General features: G+C 35.0%; 1 protein-coding gene across 2 annotated transcripts in view; it reads right to left on the bottom strand.

The window, feature by feature from the left end:
• Itga1 (integrin subunit alpha 1) overlaps window positions 1-21,496 on the bottom strand; it is a 131,086-nt gene that overhangs the window by 94,139 nt on the left and 15,451 nt on the right. Inside the window, exon 1 of one of the 2 annotated variants that reach the window (XM_033760868.1) lies at window positions 10,984-11,215. The exons of the other annotated variant lie outside the window; for it this stretch is intronic. Within the exon in view, the coding sequence (XP_033616759.1) occupies window positions 10,984-11,011 (28 nt within the window). The 5' untranslated portion in view covers window positions 11,012-11,215. Of the gene's footprint in view, window positions 1-10,983; window positions 11,216-21,496 lie in introns of those variants that run through there. 2 annotated transcript variants of the gene reach the window in all.

The raw sequence follows: 21,496 nt of genomic DNA, 5'->3' as shown, positions 1-21,496 counted from the left end.
GGTTCAAAAAAAAAAAAGTGAAAAAGAAAAATGCATTCTTTGAAAACCTTATTTTAAAGTTTGTTTTCAGATTCAGCATTAGTTAAGATACTTTACAAAAAATTAAGTTTTCTCCTTTTTATGGTGGTAAGCATTGGGCAAATGTCTTGCTTTTTCCCTATAGTTCTTTTAACCCAGAAACCCAGAATACCACATTATTCTAAAACTGTTTTCTATTTCTTTTCTTAATTCTTTAAAAAATAGAAACATATGTTCAGTGTTTGAATTTATGTTCTTCCCCAAATATGCCCAATTCCTCACTCCAGGTATCTGTAAATTTGACCTTACTTGTACATACATTCTTTGCATATATGATAAAGTTAAGAGAGGTCATCCTGTAACCAAAAATCAATGGCCAATATCTTCATAAGAGAAAGGAGGAGATTCTAAAAACACAGGAAAAATTCATTAGAAGGTAGAGTTGAGATTGGTATATGTCTACAAGCCATGAAATGATAAGGAACTCCTGGAATTGCTAGAAAGTCGAAAAGGCAGGGAAAAATTTTCTAGAGGATTCAAGTGAGAGTATAGCCCTACCCACATCTTGATTTTTGGACTTCTAACCTTGAGTATTATTATTATTGTGAAATAATATATTTTTGTCATTTTAAATTACAGTGTTTGTGGTGTTTTGCTATAGCCATTCTACAAATTAATACATTCAGAAAAGAAAACACATCCTCATTTTTGAAAACATACCCAAGGATACAAGTTAAAAGGAGGACAATTCTCCACACACCTAGAAAAAGCCCATTTCCAGCACACAGACGCCCTGTGTCATTTGTTTCCTTTTAAAATAATAAATGACTCAACAACAGAGAGGTAAACAGACCAATTAAAATATTGGCAAAGGATTTTAAGAGACATGTCTCTAAATAAGTTGCACAAATGGGCAAGAAGTACATGAAAAGATGCTCCATAGACGTAATCAGAAGGGAAAAGTACATTAAAACCACAGTGAGGTACCACACATCATATCTGGTAAGATGGACATAAAAACAAAAGAAATAAAGAACAACTAAATAGGTTTTTGCAAAGATGTAGAGAAATTGGAAACCTCATGTATTGCTTCTGGGAATTTGGTGAAACTGACACACAGAACAGCTACACAGTTCCTCAAAAAGTTAAACAAAGACTTATAATAAGACAAAAGTATTCAATTCCTAGGTGTGTTACCCTAAAGAAAAGAAAATATACCCACTGAAAAACTTGTTCACAATATTGTATAGCAACACTTTGCACAATAGCTAAAATGTGGAAACAACACAAAATGTCTATCAATTGATGGATAAAAGTATGAACATTTTTTAGCTATAAAAAGGAGTGAAGTTCTCATATACGCTATACCATGGATGAATCTTGAAGATATTACACTAAGAAGTCAGACACAAAATGTTTCTTTTCTTATTTAAAGTAATAAAATAAGACATTTTAATGCCTTTTTTAATGACTAACATAAGATTGTGTAACTGGGCATTCTGTAACTTGGGATTCCTGCACTAACACTAGGTAAAAGTACAATATGTTTTACTTAGTTACTTATAAGACCATTAAGAGAGAGCAAGTTTTCTCATGGTTTTATCTTTAATGGGAGGCAAAAGAAGGATACACAAATAAGGATGATATTAAAGGATGGATGTTTCATGTATATACTCAAATGTATGTTTGATATTTAATTGTTTAAATAAGTTATTTATAATGACTTTATTACAATACATGTTTATTTATTATTTCTTTGTAGTCCATGAAACCAAGCATAGTCAGGGCTAACATAAATCCATTCACAGACCATTAAGTATGAAAACGTTAAGCACATAATAGCACTCTTAAAGTAGGGTACACTTCCTTTAAACTACAGCTTTTCAAATATCTGATATACCATCTATTTTGCAAGTAGACCATGCTATTGATATTTTGTGTACCTGTGAAATAAATTGATAAGTGGTGATAATAGGTTTAATTTCTTTGTAAGGTTACAAAAACATACAAAAAAATCTGTTCTATTTTCTAAGCATGTGGGGAGAAATTTAAAGGAAATGATAAGAGCTCTTCCCCCTTTTTCTTGTTTCTTGTTTTCCCTGGTTTCCATTTATTTCTTTTTCTTTTCCTGTGTTTCACCACTCTGCCCTGCTCTCTCAGTTTCCACCAGGATGTATGCAAAGTCTAACCACAGGCTAAACATTGATTCAGTAAATAAACACTGAACTGGTTATGGGTCCTGCCTTCATTAGCATCATGTGACAAAACTAAAACTAGAAGAGACCTCACTAGTTGGGTGGTCTCCATTTTCCTCAGACAGAAAATGGTGGGGGTGTCAGAGAGCTGCATCATTCACTGTAAACATATTTAAATGTTTGTGATGTAAACAGTTGTGATCAAGTAGTGAAATTGATAGTAAAATGAGTATTAAATAGATTTTCATATTGATTCTGAAAGTGTTTAGTCAAAGATAATTTAAGTTGGCCCCAAATATATTTATCTTCTTTTATTAATGACTCTGCAACTTAAATCATTACGTACATTCGACAAATGGGTTTAAAAATTTTTTAAAAAATAAATTCAGAAAATGTCTAAATACCCCTCTCCAGATCTGGTGTCACCATTTTGGCCATTCCATCCCTATCTAGAGACTTGTCTAGGATTTGGAAGGAGATCAGGATAAAAAGGGTGCTATTGAGAGACTTCACAATTAAGCTTGGTGGACCTGATTCCTTGGAGCTTTCCTTTGAGCACACAATAAACAAGCCCAAGTATGTCCTTGAGGAATGTCAGAGGGATATAACTGGAACAGTGTTTCTTAAATTATTTAGTTAGACAATTTTCAAATGGTGAGAGCCGTTGAAATATCTTTTGTTTGTTTTTGGTACCAGGGATTGAACTCAGGCCCTTGTGCTTGAGAGGCAGGTGGTGGAACCACTGAGCTAAATCCCCAGCCCGACAGTTGAAATATCTTGCTGAGGAGACCATGGCTAATTTATTAACAATCTTCAGCAGGAAGCACTTCTTCTGCTGTTACTTAGCTTTCCTGTCCAACCTCTCATATAATCAAGTACATGAAGCAGTGATGAGCCATCTTCATTCTACATCTGGGGATACAATAACAACTCGTACAAGGCAGTGCTATTAGAGGTGACAGGTCTTCTGCAGTTCTTGAAGTTGCATTTCCACTGGGAAAGACATCAGAGGTGGAGAGTAGGATAGGGGCTGGTGAGGGAGCAGAGCCAAGTGACAGATTGTTAGTCAGCAATAAGCTGGACCCACTTGGCCGGGAGCCACCTAAATGCCGTCCAACACTGTGAGGAGCAGCTGAGATACTCAGCCTCCATTTTCTAAGAAATTAGCAATGTTGGTGACTTCCTAAGTTTGAGACTGTCTAGCTCTACTATGTTCAAGCTGGAAAAGTGTCTCTACATTGGTGCAAGGGAGGGGAGTGGGCTGGTGGAGGGCTGGGTTTCATTTTATTTATCTGTATATTCAGTGGCTTGAATAAAAGATGCTAAACGTATGTGTATCTGAAGAGAGTATAACTAATCATAGCTGGAGCTTTGTTACCAATCTACCCAAGATATGTCTTTCCTCTCAGCCTTGATTTCCAAGTCTGCTAAGTAAAAATGCTAATAATGACTCTTGTGGTATTGTTAGGAGACTGAAATGAGATGCTGCATGTGCCATATGAGAACTCTAAAATATTCTAACATCTAAAAGATAAAAAGTGGAAAACTGCCTCCATACGGCATCTTCTCAAATAAGCCCAATCCCAATTTTGTTACTGATGTTCTTCTTTTCCACAAAATGTGCAATTTACCCTGTAAAAATCCATGCATTTCTATTATAATGTGATATATTCATTCCTAAGGACAACATCATGGTTTCTACAAGGTCATATGTAAAAATAATAGAAGTTATTGTAAAAACAGATTGAGGGTAGTCAACTCAAAACCTACACAACTTTTTGCCAAAGCACAAACATAGCCAATAATAACCCAAGTAAAAATACTATCTTTACTTTGGCATGTTGTCATGAGTAAATAAATGCTATACACAATAAAGGGCTTCAATAGAAAAAGTAAGAAAATGTTGAGTCCTCAGAGCTATGAAGAAAAGGGCAAAATTAACTAAGCTTACAATCAATTCTACAATAAGCCCTTCCAAGAAATCACATACTGGGCAAACTAAGCCAAAATGAAGAATTGGAAGAGTAGCACTGTATACATATAATACTATATTAATCTATGCCTGTTGTCTCCAGTGCTCAGTGTACTTGGCTTTCAAGTACTGATACTGCATGGCATAAACATTTAGATACTGCAGAAAATACATTATAATGACTTATGCATCATAGTGACATCATTTTCTCTTTTATCAATCACAAATGCATTAATTCACTTATAACAGTGTGAACTAGAATAAAACAGAGTATTTCCTTTTTTGGGATTCAATAGGGCTATTTTTTTATATAGAAGGTGACATGAGAGCTAAAAACATAGTTTTTAACCCATGTGAGTCTTGGAATTGTAACAGACTTCCCAGTTTAGGCCACTGGATGCACTTTCAGAGAAACTGATATAACTAAAGTTCTTACACAGTCTAGAAATGCAAACTAATGGCAGACACGATTTCTATTCATGCTATTGAATGGCACCAAATTTACTTATTCTAAGAATCCACAATGCTGCTGTATATAAACTTATGTATTAAATAACCAACTTTTATTGAAAATATAATTCAGTGCTCATTGTTGTCAGGCCACACAAACATTTTCCTGCAATGAATTATATTGTTAGGTTATAGTTTTGCCTTCCATCAAGACATAGAGTTTTAGTATAACAGGAAACTACACAAAAGGAAAATAAAGGGAATGTAACAAACATTCAACTGGAATATGTTCTTATTAAATCAACTATGTTAAAAACTAAGATAATATTAAAACTTACTCAGTCCATCCCCAGTTGATTTTTGGACTCAGCACATGAAAAACATTAAAAATGTTTTTCTGTGGCAGTTAGGGATTTCCATGAACAGCCCTGTACATACATACTCCTTTATATTTCCCAGCCTCCCTTGCAGTTAGGTTAGGGCCTTGTGGACTGATTCTTGTCAATAAATGAGCAGCAGAACTGCTAATGCGTCTTCTCCTCCTCCGAGGCAATTGAGAGCAGGTGTGGTATTTCCTGTTATACATCTTTCTTTTGGCTGATCTTAGAGTTACGTGTTCCTGATGACATAGTACAATCCACTTTGGAATGAGAAAAATGGATGAAAGGAAACCACAGTGATGTTAAGCCATCTGACATTTTGGGGTTTTTGAGGTAACAATTGCTGCTATTACTCTGTGTAAAGCTTCAGACTATTAAATATTCTCAAAGTAGAATAAAATTCAAATTCACAAAATTAGAATTAGAATCTTAAAATGCAAGACTGGAGAGTTCCATATCACTGGTCATTCGAGAGATGCAGATGAAAACAACACTGAGATTCCATCTCAGCCCACAAAGAATGGCTGCTATCAAGAAATCAGACAATAATAAATGTTGGCAGGGTTGTAGGGAGAAAGGAAACCTTCTCCATTGTTGGTGGGAGTGCAGACTGGTGCAACTACTATGGAAATCAATATGGAAATACCTCAAAGAGCTGGCAGTAGAGGTTCCATTTGACCCAGCCACCCCTCTCCTGGGTATCTTTCCAAAAGAATTAAAAGAATCATATCACAGTGATATATGCACACCTATGTTTAGAGCGGCACAGTTTGTAATAGCTAAAACTTGGAAACAGCCCATTTGCCCATCAGTTGGAACCTGGATAAAGATGTGCTTTTTCTAAAAAATGGAATACTACTTAGCCATAAAGAATGAGAAATTAGAGTCATTTATAGGAAAATGGATACATATTGAGGATATATTCCTAAGTGAAATAAATAAGTCACACATGTATAAATACTGAATAGTTTCTCTGGTGTGAAAAACTATAATGATACAAAAGATCTTAATGGTATAATTGACAATGTGAAATAGGAAGAAACAGGCTAAAGGTGTAGGGAAAGTGGGGAGGGTAGGGGAAAGGAAATAAGGGAAAGGCAACAAAAAAATTAGAAAATGAAAAAATGCAAATAAAATATTTGTAAATAGGGGAGGAGGGGGTGAAGGGAGGGCAGGGTAAGGGAAAAAAATGAGAACCAAGACCTGTCATGTAAAGGTACAAGATCCCAATGATGAATGTAACTGTACTGTATACCTAAAATGTACCAATAAACTCAATGAGAGAGAGAAAATAAGACTGGATACCATGCCAATGTATGTGTTAATGTTCAATGTTCTGTCAAGAAACCAAAGATTAAGTTGGTTTCCTACACTATTATAGCAAAACAAGGGGGGGGTGAACTTGCTTTCTCTAAGTCTCAGTATTCTCCAAAGATATTGACATTTCATTATTTTCCATCTCCCCCAGCAGAAAAGAATCACATTTTTTTAAGGTGAACATGGTAAATAGTTATAATAAGCTATGCATGAGCCTAAACAGTTTAATCCTTGCAGGAAATTCCTTATAATACAATGGCTCAGTTAGTGTCAGGTAGATTATCTTTGAATGTACTTCTCAGGAAATTCTCAAAATACTCTTGTCCAGAAAGAAATCCTGCCCTGGATATTCTGGTAGTGACTTAGAATCAAATTTCAAAATTTGACAACCACAGAATAACAATAAAGCCTATTGTACAAATGGACACAGCTCTATGTTAAAGAAAGTACTGGTGAAATGCAAGCCAATTATAATGTGGTTTATATACTAGTATCTGAAAGGAATACACTTAAGAGAACTGCACTTTTTTAAATTAAATAATTCATTATGCTAAAATAATTTACTGAGATTTATACAACTTCTGATTTGATAACTTATCAATTTACATGTGTACTGTATATATTTTTCCCTCAGATGAGTTACTTTTATGTCCAATGTGAAAAAAATACTCCACATCATGCTGTAGACAACATGTCAGCAAGCTATAAGATATAGGCCAGATCCTACCCATAGTCTGATTTTGCATATAAAATTTAATGGGAATAAAGACATGCCCTATCCTTAAATAATGTATATGGCTGTTTTCATCCTACACAGTGGCCCCATTAAATAGTCACCAAAAAGACCCTGTGGACTGCAAAGCCTAAAAAATTTACTATCTCTGGCCCTTTATCAGAAAAAAGTGTTGCCAACCCTTGCTTTAAATTAAAATGAAAAATAATATTTTAAAGTATGCATAGTATAATTTGCATATGCAAATATGCACATTTATAAACCTGTCATATCATCATAAAACTGTCATCATAGTTTCCTAATTTAAGCAAGAAATAGAATAAATATGACAGAAGGAATGTTTTTCTGACTTGACATTATTAATCTTTAGTGTACAAAATGTTATAATTTTGTAGAATTTTGCCCTTTTAGAAAAATATTATAAATCACTTTAGCTTAATTGGGAAGAAAATAATCTATGTAGTTAGGACATAAAAGCTTTAAATTTTGTATCTTCTGAAAGAAAAAAGTCTAACAAAGTTTGTGATCAGATCCCCTACAGCCACAGACTTAGCATTTATTGAACATATAGTATATGTACCAAGTGCTTATGTAAAGGGTTTATAACTTAATCTTCCCCACATTTCAGAATGTATTATTTCCACCTCATAGATAAAACTCACAATGGGTTACTGATGCCCAAGATCACAAAAATCACTTAGTTATAGAATCCAGGTTTGAACCTGGTTTCTGAACCAAAGCCCAGGACATTTTCTATTCCACTCTTCCTATAGTGTATTAAACTCCCACCAACTTTTACAGAAAATAAGATAGCCAAATAAGGGAAAATAAATTTTGAAAAGATTAGCATCTTATTATATTTTAACCAGACTAAATGCTTAACAGAAAAAAAAAGAAATCAGATGTGATTTCTCAATGAACAGTGTTTAAAGCTTTACAATGTATTGGGTTTGAGAGGCTTTAAACTGCTCTAAACTGCTGGGGATTTAGCTCAGTGGATCCACTGCCTGCTGCGAAAGCACAAGGTCCTGAGTTCAATCCCCTGCACCTAAACTTCTCTAAACTGATTCCAAAATGACAAAAGTTTACCACCCCACATACTTCCATCTCTTTACGTTTAGGATGCTGATTCTGTTAAGGGAAAGGAATCTAGCTGCTGCATGACACTTCTTAAAAAATGTTATTGCAAAGAAACATCCACCTGCTGTGGCCAGTCATAACACACACATTTTTTTCTACTATCTTTTCCCCATAATTCTCAATATAAGTGAAAAGACCTAGAATAAGCATACTAATTCCAGCATACAAAGCTTCTAAGGGACTCTGAGAAGAATGTAAAAGACCTGGGCTCTGAGACCTGCTTTGTCCCTTTGGACATGGCCACATGGATCCTTGTTAGTAACCAGGACTCTGGTCCCTAACAGAAAATAGCCACATGCCTGAATGAACTCTTCATGGTCTGATTCACAAAACAGTCCATTCAATAGTCACCCACCTTCCCACCTCTACCAAAGAATGAAAGTCTCCACTATGTTTATGTAGGAGGGGCAACATGAAAACTCTGTATCATGGTTGGGAACAATTTCTTTGGATTAACAGAACTAACTTCATGGCTTAAGCTCTAAGAGTGGTTGACATGATCAACTTGTACAGTATGATTAATTTTCATCTTCCTCAGAGAAAACTGTCTTTATTTGTGGTTTCCTTTCAGAATTGAAAATGTACTCAGTGATTAAGGATATCTGAGTCCAAGGAGATAAATGTTAGATATGTAAAATAGGTAAAAGATTGAGCATTTTCTCTGGGCCAGGCAATAAATAGATTATTGATCTTAATAGAAAAAAAAACCCTAGTAATTGGTGATTAGTTGGTAGGTAAGAAATCAGAAGCTATCAAAATAATTAATATTAGAGATTATGAACCAGAGGTTCTAATTCCAGAACCTTTGCCTTTAGCCACTGCTTAATACAGTACTATCTTATTTAATGATACATTTTAAATTAAGATTCCTTAACAAGAGTATAAGCCCTCTTATAATTTCTTAATTTAACTATTACTGAAAAGACATCTTACAATTAATAGATATAAAAATCACCTGGAAAAGATGATTGCTAAATGGACATTTATTTAAATATAAAGCTATTATTCAAAGTCTTAGAGTTTTCCAAACACAGGGGAAGATCAATCCTTCCCCACTATTCCAACAAAGACTCCAAGAATCAATTCAAGATCAATCCTAAGCAGCAACAGCTTCACCAGTGTTCTTCCCAATATTCACCCAAAGGTCTCTCCTGACCAAGATGATCATAGCCAGGCAAATCAAAGAGATGAACCTGAAAATGTAGGACTGCTAGACACCCTGATAGATTTTAATTTCAAATAAACAATGAGTAAACTTTTAGAATAAGAATTGTGCTATTCACTGTTCCCCCTGGCCTCTAAATCTGGCAACCTTAGCATGGTGGAAAAAAAGCCTTTGCTATGGGCTTTACATTTTTGGGCTCATTTCTAAGCTGAAATTTTTACTTTTAGAGAGTAAAAAATCCTGGTACACCTTGTTATTTTTTAATTAAAATTTTATGTCTGCAGCCGGGCATGGTGGCACATGCCTATAATCCCAGCACTCGGGAGGCTCAGGCAGGAGGATCACTGTGAGTTCGAGACCAGCCAGGGCTACACAGTGAGTTCCAGGTCAGTCTCACTACATAGTGAGATCCTATCTAAAAAAAAAAACCAAAACAACAACAAAAAAAAATTAACAAAAAAATTAAGTTTTATGTCTGCCCAGTTTAGCATTTGGTACCCAACAGGAAATCAGGATATATTTATTAGTTAGTTCTTCTCTGCATGCATAAAGTTTGACAGCTGGATTCGAAAACAACAGCTAGGAACAAGTGCATGTTGGGAGCTGGAAGGCACAACATCATCTTCCTTCCGGCTTCCATTTCCTTCCAACCAAAATGTCAGCTGGAGAAAAGCAAAGCTAAAAGATTTAAGTGGCCTGAGGTGACCTGAGACTGTAAGCAAAGCATTTCCTTAGTTTCCTGTACTTTCATGATGCTTCAGGACTAAGACCAAACTCCTTGCTGAGATATTCTCAGGCTGAATATTTAGAAAATAGTGGACATCAAATATTGAATGAGTCACCATTTAAAATCTACAAAAGGACTAGCTCTTAAATTGCTGGTGAATCAGATACTTATTTCAAAACTCGAAAAGTGTGAGCACATGGAAATAAAATTTAAGGTGGTTATTTAGAGAAGAGTCAGATGGAAGTAAAAGTAATTGTGTATTAAATAATTGACTAATTTCCATCGTTAGGCAAATTTTTTTGTCCTAAACAGATATGAAACCTGAAAGAGATTTAATATTTTTCCATTGACTTTTCTTCTTTGATGAGGAATGAGTTAAAAACACATTATGAATTAAAGACAAAGGCAAAAAGATGTGGAAATGCTTTTACAAGGTTGTATGAAATACTGATGCGACATCAAACTCTAGAGTCAAATTCACCTCAGCTCCAAGATCAGTACCTCAATTGCTTTTTCCAACAAGTGGCCTGGCTGGGATCTGAACATGCCAGTCTGTGTATCAGTACCCCTAACATCAACATAATGCCTGGCCTTGGCAAGGTACATCATAAATATTAGTTCTCTAACTTTGATGTTTTAGTGGATACTTTCTTTTGATTCGGCTGCCCACCATCCACACAGTCTTCCCTGTATGGGAAAGAGTGAGAAGTTTAAGTTATATTGTAAGAGATGGGCCTGGAAGCAGAAGTAGGTTAGCAAAGTCCTTCATCCTGTCTCCTGGTCCATAGAATGTAATCATTTGACCTCTGGATAGCCAATCTGATTTCCCTAATCATTAGAAATTATTCTCAAAATCCCTGGTTTAGTTTCAAGTCCATGGCATTACCTCGGAGTGTTGATTCCATCAGCCTCATTGCCTTATACAGATGAACTCTGCAGCAGAAATCTGACCATGCTTTCCTCTCTTTGTTCCTATCAGAGCCTCTTCATCTTCTTTAAAACATTCTTTCATTCACGTTAATAGAGTTGGTTGCTGTTGTTTGAAAGTGGCTTAGAAATACTAAGAAAATTGCGGATTGTTTATGACTTCTATGGCTGGGACTCCAGGAGAAAAAAGGCTGAGCAACAGAGGAATGGTATACAAATATTAATCTAAAAGCATTATAAGAATTAAGATGTTTAAATGAGGAGAAGGAATAACTACTGCCTAATCTAAGAACATTAATCTTACTTGACTTAGTTTAATGATGGGTCACAGTTAATACAGGGCCAGCTTCTACACCATGGGGCTGTGCAAGCTTCAGCGGTTCACTTCTGTTGATTAGTGAATTGCCCTCTTAGTGAAGCACTTTTTAGGTGTACTCAGTGATCTCCCTTAAGGGGTCATTTTTCCTGGTATAAACTTCACAACTGAAATGTATTCCTCTGTGCTTTTTCTCACTTGCTTGTATCACTCACAACATTGGGTGTAAACTTCACAACTGAAATGTATTCCTCTGTGCTTTTTCTCACTTGCTTGTATCACTCACAACATTGGGTGTTTTGCCTCAAATCTTCTGTACTGTGAGGCAGATATAAAGACATGAGAACACTGTAAAGATTGAGAAGAATGTGGCTAGCTCATATCTCACTGAGTGTAACTCTCTGGACTGAGGCCTCTTGTTTTGGTTTGAACACCATCTTTGAGAGAGAGCTTCAGTAGGGATGTAGGATAGGACAAAGCTGGAGGCACTGTTTTTGCATTAAACATCCATGGCTGCTCTGATGCCCAAGTGTGTATATGTGGTAAAATGATGCAACAGGAAGGAAGAACAAATATAAATACAATTGACCTCTTATTAATTTCCAGGTATTTGCATTTATCATTTATTCCTTGCATATCAATGAAATTTTTATCGTTTTTTTATTTTACAGATTAAAACATGAAGCTAAATTAAAAAGCAATATGACTTATCCAAGGTCATAGAGCCCATCTAAGGGAGAGCTGATATTTTCTAGTGCACAGCTAATGTTCTTACCATTAACTAGGTGAGTAAAAAACATGCAAAAGCTAGCCCAGATTCAAGTACTGTTGTCTTGGGTAATTTCAGCCAACTGTAATGTTTCCCTTCCCAATAATAGTAGTTTTCACTCTCTGGATCATACTCGATTTTTGCATTCCTGTTATATCTTACAGAATTCTTGCATTTCCAGAGGATCAAACTTGATTCTTCAATGAGTGGGAACATCATTTTTGATCTTTCATACCACCCTCTACACACACACACACACACACACACACACACACTGTATCTGGCAACATATAGGAGGCGGTAATACACATTAATCAATGCCACTTTTTGGGGGGGTATCGGGTATCGAACTCGAGACCTTGCGCCTACAAGGCAGGCAGCAGAATCACTGAGTTAAATCCCTGGCACAAATACTACTCTTAATTGAGGCTTCAGGATAGCAATTCAAAAATACATAAAAGTATTGCCAAATCCCAAAGCATTAAAACTAAGGAAGTACATTTCTCTCAACAACTTTTTAAAGGTACCTATATACCTTCTCTTCTTAACCAGAATGCTGATTGATATTGTGGTCACAGAATACTTTAAAGCAACTGACTTCCTCAATAATGAGGCTGCATGATTTAATCTTAACCAGGCCATAGATAAGGAGCCCCTGGGAAACTTTTTAAATGTACAGATGTCCCAGCCTCTTTTATAAATATTCTGACTTTTAATAGTATGGCTCAGGCATCTGTATCATTTAAAAACTCCACAGGTGATTCATGCTGCCTAGTTTCAGAAAAAGTGGCCAAGTGGAAAGAACATTACAGTAAAAATAAAGACTTGTGTTTTCTGATTGCTTATGTCTTTGGGGGATCAAGCAAAGTTGATAGGAGAAGAAAACAAGAAAAGTAGCAGAGCTATGCAACTTGGCATGGCACTGGAATGTGGCTAACTATTAAAAAACAGTCGCAAACCTCAAGATTTTAGTACAATTATTGACAAAATGGTTTTAACAACTGTTTTTCCCCTAATGCTCATTTGAAAAGTCCCTTACAACTTTGAAAATATGGGAGTATTTGGCAAGTCATTCCAAATAAATGACCCTCAGCTCTGGAATTTGCCCCTTCTAGCAGGCTGCTCTCTTTAGCAGTCAGCCAAACCCAAAGTCTGGCAGCTTTTGAAATATGGTGCAAATAGATTAAAAAAAAAAAAAAAGAGTTACTAAAGATTTATTTTACACAACTTGCAAAAATAAAAAAGTAATTTTTACTGCACCGAGTAGAATCAGAGATCTCCAAGAGAATCTGAAATCAAGGGCCACCATTTTTTGCTCATTCTGCAGCTAAGAAACCATGTCTCAAAAAGATGAAATGATTCCTTCAAATCACATATCCTAATGGCAGAACTCGGGTACCTCCTGATCTCACTGTTCACAGGCCAATTCTCACACAATGACAAAGATGATTTCTTCTCTGTATCTTACTTGGTCACTCACAAATGTAGTGTTCTTGCTAATGCGAATATAAAAATCTTTCATCACTAACAAATGGTATCTTGTAATTTGTTATATACAACATCCTTTCCATGGTCCTCAATATAAAACCCAGTTGCACTACTTTCTTGACCCTTACAATTAATTACCTGAAAAGACAGGGGATACCTTTGTATGAAATACAAATCTAAGCTTTAAATTTACAACAAACCATTAAAACCATAAAAGCCATAAAAACCATAAAAAGACCTTGACTTTCTCCTATTTCGTGCCTACACATTTCCGAATATATTTCACTGTGTCTCTGGGAAACTACACAGAAACAAATAAGGGTGAAAATGATTCCTAGGGAAATAGAAAAAATTCCAACTTTCGTTAAGTGGCATCAAGTTGTAGAAAAGGACCATGAGACTAATGGTGATAACACTCATTTTGTTGAAAATACATGATTACATTTAATGAGACAGATTATTGATCGTCTCAGTTCTTCCTACTTCTGCGCATTCCATGCATGATTTTATTGCCTTTCACTTCAGGTTTAGCATACTTTGGGGACAAAAAGAAATATTGCCAGAGTTTATTTCTCTTCATGAGGTATGTTGTGTTCTTTTCTTCTTTCTGTAGAGAATTTCCTTTCCTTCTACCACACCCAGTCCATGTGGGCCATTTAGTGAAATACACAGTTAAAGACAGAAGTTATTGTTTGTTCAGGGTATTTTTCTGAATTTTACCACCAAGGATAAAGTAGGAAAGGCCTCAATGGATCTTTCTCTTGTTTAGCATCAGGGCCTAAAGTAGCTCTCTGCCCCTTCTTTCTTCCTGATGGGCAGACCCTTCAATTAGTCTTCTTTCCCTAAGGTAACAGCAACTACCCACTCTGTCTTGAACACCTTTTCCCCAAAATGGCTGTGGATAGCGATAGAATCTCCTCAGCTCCACAGTCATCATTCCTTTCTCTGCTGCCTAAAACAAGCTAAACTTACCTTTCTTGCTTAACCATTTTACTACCCATCATGAAGGAGACAGAGGAGTTAACAAAAGCATAGATATTATAAAAGTTCTAGAATCTTTCAACGTGCTCTGTCACGGCCCTTTGTCTGTTTCAGATTCAACTTAAAACTTTTACATTTATTTGACGGTGGGAATTCAATGTGATTTCCTTTCTCCAGGATGTCTCCTAAGGTTTGATGATTCAGTATAAATATTTAATATATGAAGAAGTTAGGGACTAGAGACCACATAAAAGAAAAAAAATGTTATCAAAGTAAAGTTGAGAGGCTTTAAAGAGGAATGCTCTGGGTTCCCTTTCCCTTATTTCTCTAAAGAGCAGTGGAAGGTTAGTGTGGGCTTCTGGAATTCCCCAGTTTCTGCCCTGGTGCACGTCCTCACCAAAGCCAGGATGAGTCAGGAAGGAGCTCCTCTAAACTCCTGTGTTCCTGTGCTGAATGTACTGCTGTGACTATTTTACCATCTGTTTCCATCCTGAGCTGTGTTTTCCTGAAAGGGACATGGTTTTCTCTTCACTTTGGGTCACTGGACGTAAGCACTTGGTAATGGTTTTCAGAAGAAAGATAGATGGGGTTTTTCCTCTAATGGGAGATAAATAATCCTTCAGCGAACAGACAACAGGACTTTAAAGTACATTTGGATGTCAGTGATGGTACTGCTCATAAACTGTCTTGCCACAGATGAAGAATACATTGATAAATAAGGAGGGCATAAGGCATTTCTAAATCTTACATTTTTCCTTGCCCCTTTACCCCAAGTCACAATATGCACTGGGTGACATGAAACTAAGAAATTGGAATAGGATGGATCAAATAAGAATGTGAAATCTATGAAAAAACTCCTGTTCATGTGACTTTGAGCAAGTTACCAACCATCTCTGGTCTCTTTACATCTGCATCACAAAATGTCAGATGATATATAAGTTTCCTTTCAGCTTTAACTTTTTATGATTTTAAGTGATTCAGAGCCATCTACTACAACGTACTTGATCTTCCTCTCCTTGAGCACATATTTTAAAATAGAAGATTATCTACCACTGTTAACACACTTGGGACAAAAAATAAACTATAAACTGTGGTCACAGAATCAAATGAGCTGAAGCACAAGATTAAAATGTTTTGTATCCACAGGGCAACCTTTCACAATGGCATCAAACAAAAAATTAGTGTCACACTAGGACTCGAAAAATTCCAGACATAAAAAAATTTTGGAAGTCAAAGTTGAACTCAGAAGGAAATCCTACCTCTGAATAAATTTTACAACTAAAATCTATTGGGATTTCTAATAAGAATACATACTTCAGCAATTATTTTATTTTTGAAAATGGTATGATATAGCAAATACACTGGTTATCTGGATTATCATTCTAGGTATGACAATTACCTAGATTTCTTCATGTACCACTATCTTTCAGTAACCTTGCATAGCGGGGTGGTGCTATAGCTCAGTGATAGAGAGCTTGTATTCTAAGTGCAAGGTCTGGATTCACTCTCCAGCACCAATAATTATAATTCTAGGTGAATATAATTTTGAAAGACTTTGCATTTCCTTCATTTAACAGAATGTTAAATCTAATTCAATCTTCCTCAGTATAATTCAGTTATGACATCACAATAATATCCACAGGCTCCAGAGAAATACATTAAATCCTATGTTTGTTTCTTCTAATGATGCTTCAGAATCGATCTGAACGACAGCTGTCACTTTGGACAGCTGCTCTTTCTCTAACAGCTTGGCCACATACCTAACTTGCTGATTAATAAAGAAAAAGTGGGTTGGGGATTTAGCTCAGTGGCACAGTGCCTGTCTCACAAACATAAGGTCCTAGGTTTGATCCCCAGTATCAAAAAAATAAAAAGGAAAAGTTTAATGCATACTTGAATACCCGAGTATCACAGATGCAGTTACTCAACTGTATGCTATACAGAGTATCACAGGACTTAGTACCTGATTTTTCAGGAGAGATAAATAAGTACTAAATAAGGTTATACAAATGACTAAATTTTGCCTGATTATATAGAATTCATAGTTACCACATATTTTTCCTTATTTCTAAGCAGATGTTTGACCTATTCCAAATAGAAAACTGTTAAATGGAACTGGCATTCTGTTGCTAGATAATTTTGAACACATTATTTAACCTTTTTTAATTTTGGTGTTCTCAGCTGAAAATAGTAGTAAAATTTTTCTCACAAGGTTCTTGGAAAAATTGCATGCATTTTAAAGCCCTCACCACAGGGCTTGGCTCTTAAGAACACAGTTACTATTACTGTAACAGCCTGTCCATCAGTGGGGCTAGTGGCGTCAACACAGGGCATAGCCAGGCAATCTTGACTGCCAAGACTTTTTTGTCTTGCATTTGCTGCTTGGCAGACATTGTCCGTCTCAGTATTTGGTGCTTTGGATCAAATTTATTATCCAAATCAAAATAAGTCCTCTAATATTCTGAAATTATAGAAAACAGGCATTTTCATTAAACTGGCATTGTAAAGAATGAAATTTTTGTTTTGTTTTTTTGTACTGGGGATCAAAGTCAGGACCTTGGGCTTTCGAGGCAGGTGCAGGGCTACTAAGCTAAATCCTCAACCCAAAAATGGAATTTTAATGTGGGCAATCTTAAGAGATAATGAAAAGGAAACTTAACGAAAAATTGGTATTTCAGATCCCCATATTTTATCCTAAGTGTTTATAATCTCTAGCAATTAGCATCTGATAATATAGGAACTTCCTATATCAATGCTAATTACTATAAAATTAAAAGTCATTGAAAAATTTGTAACTTCAAATTTATATTCAACTAAAGTATCGCAAACAAAGGTAGACTTTTCTTGAGGAAACTCATTAGTCTTTCCTCAATTTAACAAATTCACAATATACCAATTTCCTCCCCAGTATTATTTATCACAACAGACTGCACTAACATGTTAATAGAGGAATAGAACCTTTGCAAAAGCAAAAGAGATGAAAGGAGGGGAAAGGAGGAAAAAATAGAGATGTGTTGCATCCACGTACCAACTCCTCACAATGAATGTAATCATGTACTGCAAATGTGTGCTAAGAAAAAAATATATATACAAATAATTATACTTGGAAATGTATAAATAACTACAAAATATAGATGAGAATACACATGATGATACAACATTAAACACTGCCTAAAAAGGACATGACCTTGCCACGTAAAAGAAAACAATCCACTTCATTTAACATCACCACTTCAGCTCAACAAAGATCTTTTGCCTTTTTTTTCCATGGTCTAACTTGAATTCATTTCCTGAGTTTCAATAATTTCTTTGTTATTTTTAAATTTACCTGCTACTTGATGACTACGTTAAGGAATTTCTGAGTGTTTTCCTTGTTTAAATTCCAAGAGTACTACTACGCATTTTGTTTTCTAACATCTTACTTAGCTGTATTTTGAATCTTTTCTAACAAAGCATACTGACTACGCAACAGTATTACACTTGTGTGTTAACTCCTTTAAAAATCATTTTGGCAGCCAGGAATAATAGCACACACCTATATACCCTGCACTCTGGGAGGCTGAGTTAGGATGATCACAAGTTCAAGCCTAGCCTAGAAACTTAGTCAAACTGTCTCAAAATAGGATAATTTTCTAAAAAGGGCTGGGGATGTATTTTAGTGTGAAGGCCCTGGGTTCAATTCCCAGTACTGACACACACACACAATCATTTTGGCATCTTTGTAATACTTTTGCACTAAACTTTCCTAAATTACACATAATGAGGTAAGAAAATTCTGAATAGCACCTTTCTAAAATAAATACTAAATCTCCTAGAAAACATAACTGGAATTACAGTATAAGATTACACTGACACCAATACAAAGAAAACTTATTGAGGATTTTATAAACTTTATCCAAAACAGTGGTTCTTTTTTATCTTCTAATTGTTTACTTTATGTATTTTTCATTACTAGAATATTCATTTACTGAAAAATATGTCAACAAAAGTATAGGTTGATCAAAATAAATTTTTAAAACAAGTATTTCACACCTTAAAATGAAAATAAAAATTTTCAAACTTTAAAACACAGCTCTAACACTTGTGGTTGTACAGGTGAAGAGACTGACTCTATAGGGAAACCAAAGGTATCATGTTAGGATAGGCAGCACAAAGCCAAGCATCCAGTAGTCTGAGATACAGCTTGCTAATTCTTGCACTATGAGAACTCCTTCTCCCCAAATCTTTCCATAAAACCAATCATGACTCTGTAACATTTATTTTTAAAGTTATATTTTTTTAAATGACAGATCTGGGAAGACCTCACAGAATACCTGACCAAAAACTGAATGGAGTAAGAAAGTATGTAGAAATCCGGTCGAAAAACATTCCAGATGTCTCACAGAATTTATTTTCCTTCCAAACCAGCTTCTCCTTCTGTATTTCCTATGTGAATTGTGCACACTTCTCCCCACTTGAGAAAGAAATCTGAAATTTACCTTCAGATTCTACTCATTCAGTAACTTTGACCAAAATTCTGTAGCTCAATTTGTTTTGATCCTATCTCTTAATATATCCAAATGACCTTTTGCTTTTCATTCCTATTCCACAAATACTGTTACTGCCTCTATTCAATCATTTGTTTATTTTTGTGATATACATTTTAAGTAACTCTATGTCTCTTCCAATCCATCCTTCATGTGACTGAACAGTAATGTTTACAAAATACTATTTATCATGACCTTCCCCTACTTCACTGATGCAACTGTTTGTCATTATGGTCAAACCCAAACTCCTTATCATGGCATGGAGTGTCCTAAGTGTTTAGTTCACCTGTCTTCACCATCTTCTTACCTAATTTCTCCAACTTTCTTCTCAGCATTTCAGATAATTTACTGGGACTTACTATATAAAGTTCCTCCTAAAAGTGAACCTTTTCAACACTGTTCCTACATTATTTTTTATAAATTACTTATAACAGTGATTTGTTTTCACTTGTGTTCTTAATTGCAGTGCAGTAAACAGTTCAAAGTAGAGACTCCATCAAAAATTGATAAAATTATCACTGATAATGACAGATATAATAAATATGGACACTCAATATCCAAGCTCGAACTCAGGCAAAAAGTTTCCTCTTTTCTCAATCTCTTAGAATTATCATATATAATATGTAATTGAACATACCCTGATATAAAACATAAATAGCCAGACTTATTCCATGGAAATAAGTAAAAACACAATAACCCTTTCCCAATAATGATGTAAAAACACAATAACCCTTTCCCAACTAAGAGCTTTTATTATGGAGGGCTTATAAATATACTGCATGAACTCTATACTTGTCTTTTTAGAAAGAATTTCCACTCCAGAATATATGAACTTCAGTTCTTATTGGTCACTATTAAAGATAATTTAAAGTTAAATTAATCATGAAGACTAAACAAGAAACTAAAATTAGTGACAAACTAAGAGACAAAGGAAAATTAGCTCTATAAAACTCTCCCCTGACATCTGAGAGGACAAAGATCCAACTTGTTTATAAAGGGGCAATGAAAGTGAAATACAGTTATAAAATCAGCAAGATATTTAATATATAAATGGAGACTATGAATAGCAATACGCAATCTGAGATGTAGTGTATCCATAGCAAAGTGAAATAATTCACATGCCTCTCATTTACTGAGTCTAGTGGAGTCAGCAAATCTTCACACCAAGCATCTGATGGGAAATAGAAATTTAACAGTATATTTGAGGTTATTATTGATAATCATCTATCACACATACATTCCCTAATATTAAGGAACAGCAGTTGGAATTTGACTATGATATTATTTCCAAATATTTATGGTTCATTTTAGAAAAGTAAAAAGAAATGATTACTAGAATTTATTTTCTTTGCTCTTATCTTGCTATTTCTCCATATGAACTAGTAAGTATACTCTTAGTAATGACATTAATAGGTGACTTTAAAAACAGTAAAAATGTTTAAACACTTCATATTCATAAAAATAAGCTTTACATTGGAGGTTTAATAAATAGTTGAGTATGACCAGTTAACTCTTGGAAAGATCTTAAAATTCAAGTTTGTATTTCCCTGTGGCTGATGACTCTAGCCAAATTTCCCAGACATGGAAAAAAAAAAGCTACTGCTTATGTTTGTATTAGATTTTATTACACACAGCAATCACATGGAGATACTGATATAAGTGGGTTCTCACTCAGTAGTGCCCTGGACCCTAATTCTCTAGGACACTGCTGGTTAATGGACCTTAATTTTATTTATTTATTTATTTGGTACCGGGGATTGAACTCAGGTTCTTGTACTTGCAAGGCAGGCGGCAGAACCACTGAGCTAAATCCCTGGCCCTAGACCTCAATTTTTAAAAGAAAGACCTTGAATCAGTGGTTTTTAGCCTTGATGTCTATTGGAGTCACCTAATTAGCTATTAAAACACAAAGCAAACAAACAAAAAGCAGCACTTCTAGCAAAAGGTTAGTTTGGGCACTGTTTGGGTATTGAAAGTTTTAACAACTCTCAAAGAAAAGCTAATGGGCATTTAAATTCAAGAATTTCTAGCCTAAAATTCACTGCCTATATTCATTAGAATTCATTTCACTACTGTACAGATTATGACAACAGATGTCTAAATTCGGACATTATTATCAATTATCAGATTTTAACTTTAATAATCTTAGTAGCTTCCTTTCTGTATTCCTAAATTATTTAGTAAAATATTTTTAATACATTTAAGGTTTTATATTTATGGAATTATAATGAAATGACAATCTGAATTATTTTTAGATTAGGATATAGATACATAAAAATATAAATATGAGATTTTAAAAAGTGTTGTCTCCAACATTAGAAAGGCTCGGACTACTTGGAAAGTTTATCAAAAATAATTCCAAACCTGCCAAACCATGAAGGGCTACACAGAA

The sequence above is a fragment of the Fukomys damarensis genome, unplaced genomic scaffold (assembly GCF_012274545.1).
Source record: "Fukomys damarensis isolate Sample0158 unplaced genomic scaffold, DMR_v1.0_HiC HiC_scaffold_1, whole genome shotgun sequence".
Classification (NCBI taxonomy): Eukaryota; Metazoa; Chordata; class Mammalia; order Rodentia; family Bathyergidae; genus Fukomys; species Fukomys damarensis.
Note: the sequence above shows the minus strand (reverse complement) of the source record. Positions and strands in the feature narration are given on the sequence as shown.